Genomic DNA, 10784 nt, shown 5'->3' with positions numbered 1-10784 from the left:
GCCAATTAAGTAAAGAAACGTGCAACTGTTTTTGACCACATTACTATCATTGGCTACCATTCTAATTTTCATTGTGTTAAAGATAATAATAATAATAGGGTAGTTTAGTTCTATAGGCAGTATCCCTTATTTGCAGTCAATCCCAAACTAATCATGTACATTTTCTTTATAGTAATCAAAATTATAGTTCAGACGCTTCTGATAACGCAAATCGTATACCATTCTAATTTTCATTGTGTTAAAGATAATAATAATAATAGGGTAGTTTAGTTCTATAGGCAGTATCCCTTATTTGCAGTCAATCCCAAACTAATCATGTACATTTTCTTTATAGTAATCAAAATTATAGTTCAGACGCTTCTGATAACGCAAATCGTATACAAGCATGTACGCCAAAATGATTTCACAAGGGTTATATTAAGTGGCGAAAATATAAGTTCTCAACTAGGGGTATTCTGACTCTTGCCTTGTTGAACTTCCTCTAGACATTCCTTGGCACGTTGAACTTTGGACTGGAGATAGAAACTCCCACTCTTGGCATTGCTCTCAAACAAATTGTCATATTTCTGCATCGCAAGAAATATTTAAGAAATTATTAAAACAAGAACAGTTTAGCCCTCTGAAATGAGGTATAGTTCGGCATAAAAAATTGAGAAGTCATGACCATTAATTGTAAAATCAAATGCATTTCAGAATCATGATATATATATATATATATATATATATATATATATATATGGTTCACGGAGTTTTTTCTCCGGGTAAATTGCCAGGTGTTGGTTTTCGCCCACTTTTAAATCCCCCTTTTTTCATTGCATTTCCTAAATATCTAAACTTTCATTTCATCCTTTAGTTTAGCTCTGTTAAGTTACTGTGCAAGTTACTTGGTAATCTTTGTAAGCAGCATCCCAGTCATGAAAAACAAATTTGACCTGCTTGTTGTACAGATCATTGAAGTGTGAGGGACGAAAGTTGTGTGTGTAGAAAATAGAAGACAAAAAAGTGGAGGGTTTAAATTGAGCAAAAACGAAAAAAATTGGCAATTTTCAAATATAAAAACCAGTAAAATACATAATATGTAAGCTTTTACTTTATCACATGCTTCCTCCAGACTCAAGGTTAAACAAAAAAAATTGCTACTGAAAAAAAATATAAGCAAATTCTAACCGAGTTAACTCTATTTAATGCCATTATTAAGGCTAGCATAGGAAATATAATTCCTTAAGAATTCACAAAATGAAATAAATTTAACTAAAGTTCTTAATTAGTGTGAAGCTAGGATTTTCACTTGTATTTGAGTTCAAAAGTAGTTTTAGACTTTTAGTTATCGATTTCCAACTGAAGGCTATTCAAAATATGCTGTCCTCCAAAATGAATTCCTCTCATTAGAAAATTATAAATTTGAAAACAAATGGGTAATATACCCACAGCATAGATGATATACTAACCTTGATAATCTCCTCCCAGGGAGTTTCCGCAGAAACACCAAGAATCTGTTGAGCCTCTTGCTCTGTCATTGCCTTGCTAGCTCTGCGAATAGTATTTTGTATTGTCTCCTGTGCAACACCATTTTTTGAGGCATCTGGAATTACATAACATAATGTTAAGAAAATAAGAAGATCCAGAGCAGCTGTGTTATTGTATGTGTGTGTTTAGCCTGAGAGACTTGGCCAAGACATTATGAGAAAGAAGAATAAAGAAACTAACATAAGTGTCAGTAAAAATAAAAGGTATTTGACAAAGACCACAGAATTAATGATAGAATGGAAGAACTATTTTGTTAACTTTTCCATTATGTATCAGTTATATAATCAGAAACCTCAACAAGAGGAAATAACCTAGCTTGTTATCCTCATTAATGTAAAGAACAAAATAATGCTAGGTGAATGAAGGAAGTTACAGCTATTTACGGACAAGGGAAATGCCAAAACTTTTGCTAACTGAAAAAGGAACCTTGGTAAGTCACACCACGAAACTACAGAAGTGATAGAACAGATGCTAAGGAACAGCTAGCGTTCCAAAACTCAGTTTGGATACAAGATGATTCACTACTAAGTTAATTCATCACCCTGGAATGCTATAAAGTATACCACAGTAGAAATTCAGATCTTACAATATCTACAGATTTCAAGAAAGCCTATAATGAAGTCCCAACATATTATATCCACTGGAAAATTTTGCACCATGAGATAGCACCTATTCAAATGAACAGGAATATATTTAAGACAATAGAAACACTTCGGACATGTGGAGGTCTAACAAAGAAGTTTCCCATACGAATAGGTTTGAGGCAAGCAAAGAAATGCTTTAGAGACAAAAAGGAGTCCAGTAGTCCAGTTCAGAGGACAAAGGTCAATTATGAGGTCACGTATTGAAATACAAGTACGATTAAAGTAAGGAGCCTGAAATACATTGTATATGTGAAATGTAAAAAAAAAGAAATTGAGGACAATGATTTACTAAACTCTAATTAGACCTGAAGTGTTGTATGGAAATAATGGGCAGTTAATGCAAAATTGTGCAAAAGTTTACAATCACATAAATGATATAATGAATGGACAGAAAGGATAAGATAAGGGCAGAGATCACACGAGAGAAAGTTATAAATGTTTAAGATGTTTCACTCATCTAAACAACAATACACACAGGTGCATACATGACGTGAGATGACAAACTATCAGTGTCATGTTCAAACTTGACAGATAGGTGGAGGGAGATGCAAAAGAAAATGGTTGGAGATCATGGTAGTAAAGTATCATTTGATACAATATGATTCTCTACCTGTGATGCAAATCGCTGCAACACTCATTTTTGCTCCCAAATCACTTTTGAAATTGCACGAATCGCAATTCTGGTTTGAATTGTAAACTGAACTGTGGGTGAGACCGTTTTTGGGTCTGCTTTGAATTTTTGAGCAATAATAAGTGGGTAGTGAGGAAAAAAGATCGTTCAATTCCCTCTAGTCATGCCCACTTATTATTTTGCCTTTTCCTTACTTCTAGACACTTAGCCACAATCTCTCTTCACCTACACCTGTCACCCACTTATCTTTGTCTTCTCTTCATGTCAACACTTCATAAACTATAAATGCTGGTGGTCCTTAAATGTACTCAACAACACGTGTTGCTGCAGTGCTGAACCCTTACTGCCAAGGTTATTAGACTTGAGAGTCTACTCAGACTCGTGGGAGGTCTGTAAACCCGACTCGTAGACTCGTAAGAGTCTACTTCATATAAAAAAATTAACAAAAAAATCTTATAATTTGCCAAAAATCTAAAAGAAAAATAATCAATCTGCCAAAAATAAATAAAAAAAGTTCAAAATCTGCCCAAAAATCCCCAATCTGTCCAAAAATTCCCAAAACCAACCTAAAAATAACCCTAAATCCAATCAGTTAAAAAGCCCCAACCCAATTTAAAAATCCCTAACCCTAAGCCCAATCTTCCCAACCCTAAAACCTAAGCCCTGCAAAACCCACAGCACATCAACATACATGCTATGCGGTGCTGCGAGGAGGGGCGCAACGCTGCGAAACGAGGCAGCGCAGCGCTGTGAGGCAGTGTGGCAAGGTGGGCTTTTTTTTCACAACTCGGTGACTCAGCCTCGAACTCGCGAATTTGCACCGTGTTCATCGAGTTTGACCGAGTCTGCTCAAAGTTCACTCAAAAACGAGTTTACTCACAAGTCAACTTGTGACCCTTCAATAGACCCTTAAACTCGTTAGGGTTTACTAGTTAACCATAGGGTTTGATAACCTTGCTTACTGTTGGTCCCTTCCCTTGTTTAACATGTGCTACTGCTAAGTGAGTTTTCTGCTGGACTCTGGCTTTATAAAAGTGGGTGGGTAAATAAAAAAGGGAGTCTGATATTACTTGGAACAATTGTGATAGTCTTCCTAAAATAGACAACAAGTAAAGTGCATATTTTGTTTTCACACATGATTGGGTGGCATAACAACTTAGCCCTTTTCATCCTTTTTTCAGTCTTAACTAAATGTTTTGGGAGTGCAGTTGTTCCTAGGAAGCAAAAGTGCTCAAAGGGCATGGTGACTATCAAAAAGCAATGAACATTAATCTCATCTAGAAAAAGCTCAACCGAAGAATAAATCATCAAAAAAACATCTATGACAAATAGTATTTCCTAAAAAACACTGGTTGTAAAATAGTATTTGTCAGAAAACCATCGACAGTTAAAGGCTTGCCAAAAAGTAGTTGCACAATGAACAATGATGTAGACAGTGAATTGTGATTGTGGCAAACAATCTACCTGATGTATAAAGTGACGTTGGGGAAAAAATAGAAACTAGAAAATGTACATGATTCTTAAAATATTTACTCCTACGATTTCATATGTTTGTCAGATATTGAATCGGATGATGAATGAATCACTAAAAGAAATCCTTGCTAGCCTATTGATTCTCAAGGATGGATGTACATGAGTGTTTTGTTTGATGTTAGCAAGCTCCAAAAATAAAGGAAAAGGTAATTATTTATATTTAAAATTCTTAGAAGTTAGAATTGAAAGTTCAAACTAGAACTATAACTTATTTGTTTTTCTTTTTGCTCATATAGGTCCTCGAAACTTAATGCCAAGATCAATAAAAATGGAAAATCCATAGTAGGACATGAGCCATAGTAGAACATGAGGAAGAAGTTGAAGACATTGAAGAAGAGGAAGAGCTTTCAGTAGAAAATGAAAATGACTCAAGTGATGTACATCTTGGAGAAGAGGATGAAACAAGAATGATTTCATAGGATTTTTTAGGCTGTTTAGTATGTGTAGCAATAGCAACAACCATAGTCTGCAGTAATTATGCACTAGCAGCAACAACACTTATTTTTGGATGAGTATAATGAAAATTTTGTTTGGTAGCATATAGCCATTGTTATAGGAATTTTATGCAACAACAGTGCTTTTTCTGTGGTTGTGTTGCTTTGCTGTGCAGCATAAATACACATATAACCTCTCTTTTTTACTAAGTGGTTGTTAATAATTGTATTTTTCATATTTATATATCTTATATTTAAGTATAAGTTTCATTTTTAATGTTTATGAATCTTACTATTCGCAATACTAAACTATTCACAATTCAAAATATAACCTCTATGATACATCATGTGTATCTCAATTCAACTGCCATGTTGGTAACTACTACTACTAAGAAGGGTTTAAGGTAATTGTAGCTTCATGAATCAATGATAAGCACATATGTCGCAGCTTATTAGAATTCATGTAGCCAAATTCATAACGTAGGAATAAAAAGAGAAAAACATACTAGCCAAAACCAACCACACCCACACTAACAAAAAAGAACAACAAAGAAGAAAGGGAAGCATATTTGGAAGTTCTCTGATCTGAATATCCATAATAAAAAAACCTAAACTAGGGTGAGACCCAAACAGAAGTAATGTTAACTTTTTATTCCCATAGATCTGAAAAAGAATGCACATCTGATTAATTGAGGCATTTTCTTCCATCCTTAAGCCCAAATTCCTACCAAGAAAGTATAATGCCAAAGAGCTTTCATGCTTTCCAAACAAAATGCAAAACTTAACGAGTATATGGTAAAATTATAGTATATAAATGGGTGCAAATCTTACCTTCCAAATCAGTTTTGTTTGAATTAGGTTCAAAATCCACTTTGTAGAATGATATCAAAGTTTATCCTAACGAGGTTTGTTCGTCATGTCACTTAATATTGGACCGCTACCATACCACCCACAAATATTTAGTCTCACTCGAAATGTCCAGTTCTAGTGTGAGGGATAAATAGTGTTGTGATCTTAAAAATAAATGTATAATTTTTTATTTGTTTTTTAGACTAGCAAGATTAAACTAGTTATCTCTAATATTAATTTATTCTATCTTTTATTTGGATGTAGGGCTAGGAAGGGAATAGTTTGTTTGTTAATAATCCCTTCCCACTACATTTTTTATACAAGAGCTCATTTTGATAACTTTGATTGAATAAAAATGTAAGTTATTATCTTAAATGTGTCATATCTCAAATGGCCCTACTTAACTTATCTCTCATGTATTAGTGGTTAATCAAAATTCAGGAAGTAGAAAGTTTTCTCTCCTAGTATTCTTGTGAGTTAGGTCATAAGTGACAATTCTCCATACCTAAATCCTGGAGTACTTTCGACTTATTAATCTTTAAAAAGCAGAGCCGCTGAAACCAAATATTCACAGACTGAAAAGGGTAGTAGGAATAACTTCACCAAGTACTCAATCCTGGACAGTAACAAGCAGAGGCCTACCCCATAATATCCAAGTTCCTATCATAGCACCCCATAAAGTGAGATGAGTGAAAGTGGTCAAGACATCAGCTCTCAGGGATGGTGCTAAGAAAGAAACTTGAGAATTACGGGATGCCTAGGTCTCACACCAAGTAATATGGGATTTTCAGTAGAGTATTCAAGAATTCGGCATTTCCTCTGAATAGCCAGCTTTCGAGGGTGGGTTTGCTAAGTGCTTATCATAAAACCTCTCATCAGCTCTTGTCAAAATATGCTAATCAACTCCTAAAAACTAGGATTTCATTCAACACCGGCTAAATAAGAGGGCATCGCATACCATAGGTATATAAATTAATTGCCCACCAAAACTCCATTTTGATCCGTTGAAATCATTCAAACGGTCAACTTGCTCCAAGAAGGCCATCAAATCCCCTGCCACCCCTTGGCAAATGCTAAAGAAAAGGCAACAAAAACATAGCTCCTACAGATCTTTAGAAAACAAACTTAGCTGCTAAATTCTTAAGATACATAGAAATATAATATCAACTAAGTGATAAATCATTTTGGTGTTGGAAACTATGTTAACATCTGTACACAGTATTTTTAAAAAACAAATAAACCCTAATAAATAGACCAAACACCTAGAAATAAGAGAATTGAATAGTAAATTAGTATGCAATTATATTCATCACTCAATTCGCATATCTATCCACAATCACAAATTTGAAAAGCTTACTAGTGAGTGCTTGACGATATGCCGTAACGACTGCTCTTGCCAAGATTCCTCCACCCATTACAATCAAGTTCGCAAGAATCTTAGCAGCCTGCACAAACAGCTCGGTTAAAATTTTGAAAGAGTAAGCAGTACTGAAATTTATCATCCAAAGATAACAGATTACTTCTCTCTTTCACTTTTTTTCCCTTTTTATACATACAAAAAAAGGGTTAGCCCTAATCTATGTCTTGAAACTAAAACACCCCGAACAAACTAAACTACACCAACACAGAAATCACAACCTAGTTACATGCATAACAGTCTATGAAAAGAAATCAACTTTGGTTGGCTACAAAAAAAAATAAAAACACCATCTTATCAAACGGCCATATCTGCAAATAACCCACCTAAAAATTCTACCTCTAAATCTCATGAGACAATGGAAAAAAAAAAATCAAAGAAGAAGCGATAGAAGAAACAATAAACCCCTTCTGATACACAAGCTAGGATTCTAGATTCCCTTATGCACAGAAGCTAAACAGAAAAGAACAGAGAGTTTATTAGAAGAAGAAAAATAGACAGAGGAACGTACCATAGCTAGAGAATCAGCAAAACGAATCCCTCCTGATAAACAAGCTGGGGGTTTTCTTCTCTGTAGACGAGAAAATATAGGCTTGCTGGACCCAGAATTAAGTTAATTTGTCGGTTCAAACAAGAAAGAAAGATGAATCTTCTTCTACAAAAAAAATGCGTCGGGAAGAGGAGGAAAAAAAATTGTGAATGGCGGAGGCTAGGGTTCCAATTTGGGACTGTGAAGCTATTCTCTGCCTCAAAACAAAGTACATGTTTAGAAAATTCTGGAACCTCTACAATTACTAAAGTAGACATCATCTTATTAATCATATACTCCCAATTTTGAAGATTGTATATTTAATTAATTTCTTTTACTTAACAAAAACAATAATTTTTATTTAAATTCTTTTAATTCCTAAATTATTTTTTAAAGCATGATACTCTAATTAGCTGCAATTTAAACAATAAAAAATTTACTAAAGATTTTCGAAAATATACCTTGTCAAATGAGTTAATTATTTCATTAGTCTCCATTTCTTAATAATTTCTTAAATAAATTATATAAATAAGATAATATTTTTTTTAAACTAAAAGCTTTCATATTAGCCATCACTATGTAATTTGATATAATATTTTATAAATGTTCTTTTATCATTCTTAAATAAAATATATATAATTTATTAAATTAAAAATAATTTTAGTATTATTTAATAAATTAAATATTGTTTTCTCATAAAATAACTACATAATTTATTTATTTTTATAAAAGTTTTCGTGTCAGCCGTCACTATGCAACTTGACATCTCAGCTAGACTAACACCTCAAGTAAAAACAATCATCTGTCATCACATAAAAAAAAATATTATTATTAAAAAATAAAACGAAAGAAAATACAAAAATATGGAGGGATCCGACCAAAACCCATATGTTAACAAAAACGATACGTAGGTAAACTATACCTATTCATAAAGAATTTTAAGAACAGACTAAATAGAAGTCTATTATACAAATGAAATTATTCTCTATGAATAAATTCTAAATTAGCCAACTTATCAACACACGCATTCCCTTCACGAAAAATATGAGTAACCATAATCCTAATTTTCCCACATTAATTAAGACAAGTATTCCATCTGTATTGGCCAGACCTCAAACATCGGCAACACAGATCGGCATCAGACGTGACATCGGACCTTGGTGATCTGATCGCGATAATGGGCCACATAAGTGGGCCCCAAGAATAATAATAAGTTATCATCCAGATATAAGAATGACCTAAATCACGGGAGAGTTCATGCATGTGGTGTGTATAGTACGTTCAGGTCTAGCACAAACAAGTATTCCTTGGAGGCACTAAGGCCCATGAGGGTTAGGGTTTCTAGGGAAAGACTACATGCATGGCACGTGAATAATTAGGACACCTAAAGAACAGATGGTCCCGCAGCGCTGGTGCATGAGTTGGTACCTTGGCGGCCATACTGTTAAGATTTTGCACTCTAGAAGAGCGAAGTCATGTGCGGCGGCTGCGCTAAGCTTGTGCAACGCGCAACATGATACCTTGCTAGTAACCCTAATTCCACTTAAGGAAAGATCCTGGGACAGGGAGTTGACCTAGATACAATCTATATAAAGGGTGGTAAGAACCCTAGAAAGGTACGCCGTTTCTAAGACTGAAACTGCTTTACATACTTATTGTTTCTTAGCCCAGTACTGACTTGATCGTCGGACTGGCTGCAACGTATCTTAAAGAACTTCCCTTTGAAGCCCTTGTATGATTTCTGGAAAAGGGTCAGTAGTACCCTTCCAGCGACCCCGTTGAAGCTCACCCATAGTTTCTTCCCCGGACTCTTGGCTTCGAAAAAGTACAAGAACACGTCCACAGACGGAGAGTGGCCGGAATAATTGCAAAGAATGGAGAACGCCCTAACGACCGCCCAACTATTGGGGTGAAGTTGGGCGGGGGCTGATGACTTTTTACGGCAAGTGCACCGCGTTTGTCAAAAGTAATAATTGTCCCTAAGAACGAATATCGATCCCACAAGGAACAATGAATTATCAAGTACAATAATCGCTAAATATAAAAACAGAACAATAAAAAGAGTTTTCAATTAATCGTGTTGGCACTGATCAATAACAAAACAGATAAAGAATTGGTTGCTTCAATTTGAAAAAATAGGGATTAGGTTTCATCTTTCTCACTCTTATGTATTTTGATTGGCATGTCAATATTAATTTTTTCGATTGAAATTGATGCTCGTATAAAAATCATTTATATTGATTCCTCGCATATAAAATCCTTAAGAATATTCCCTAACTATCGATCCCTCACATAATTATAAGAACAACTTAGAACGAAGCTCAGACGTTAATGGCAATTAACATTTCAAGTCTATCCCTAACACTCAAATATGTTATGTATTGTTGTTTAGGTCTGAACCCTAAAAATACCTCCCGGTCAGATTTAAGATTCTCAATTTGTCACGGAAAATTAAAAGTAAAATAACAATACCAATAATTAATCAAGAATTGAATATTAATATATAAGATATCACCTTAATACATAAGAGTTTGAGCAGATTACTCATAATCCCAAAGGGTAGAATTAGCCACGCATACTTCTAGCACCTTCCATTCTCCCAATTGGGTTACAATTCACTCTATGGTGTTTTCCTCTCAATCTGGCACACTAGGGTTGAGCCTCTAGCCTTCTATTTATCCTAGTTTTCTAGGGTTAGGTTGCTTCCTGTATCACGCTAATGGGCTAAATGATAAAACATAAAAAAGGCTCAATCTTTCTTTGCATCTTTTTCCATTCTGAGACCTTCCAGCTTTCTCTTTTTGGCTCAAATTATTCTCCTTTACTCTAAATCTCCAATCCTCCCTAGAAATATGCAATTAAAACCAAATTTGAGAATAAAATGTTCTTATTCAAATAAAGCTCATAAAAAATGTAAAAAGGTATAAATTCATAAATTAAGGATTATTTTATATGTAAATTAACAATAAATCCTCATAAGTGCCTATATTTTAATATGAAATATTACTTAAATTAGACACTTATCAGGGGCTACGTTAACCTCGGTGAGGAGAGCCCACTCGAAGGGAGTGAAGGGCAGGCGTAGAGAAAGCCTTTGAAAGACCGTCGAGTAAATGAAGCAGAAGGGCCCCTCCGGGTCCGATGATTCGTCACAACATACGGACTCCCCTACCCTACAAGGCACGACCCTCACGAATTTGTTGTGCTCCTTCCCGAAGAC

General features: G+C 34.6%; 1 protein-coding gene across 1 annotated transcript; it reads right to left on the bottom strand.

The window, feature by feature from the left end:
- Positions 1 to 216: 216 nt before the first annotated feature.
- Positions 217 to 7843, bottom strand: LOC137837375 (mitochondrial import inner membrane translocase subunit PAM16 like 2). Its single transcript, XM_068646352.1, has 4 exons — positions 7547 to 7843; positions 6976 to 7063; positions 1449 to 1582; positions 217 to 566 (listed from the first exon to the last, which is right to left on the bottom strand). Exons 1-4 carry the CDS (start codon positions 7547 to 7549, stop codon positions 441 to 443), a joined length of 351 nt encoding a protein of 116 aa, XP_068502453.1. The 5' UTR covers positions 7550 to 7843; the 3' UTR covers positions 217 to 440.
- Positions 7844 to 10784: the final 2941 nt, after the last annotated feature.

This window comes from Phaseolus vulgaris, chromosome 4 (assembly GCF_051622355.1).
Source record: "Phaseolus vulgaris cultivar YP4 chromosome 4, ASM5162235v1, whole genome shotgun sequence".
NCBI lineage: Eukaryota > Viridiplantae > Streptophyta > Magnoliopsida > Fabales > Fabaceae > Phaseolus > Phaseolus vulgaris.
Note: the sequence above shows the minus strand (reverse complement) of the source record. Positions and strands in the feature narration are given on the sequence as shown.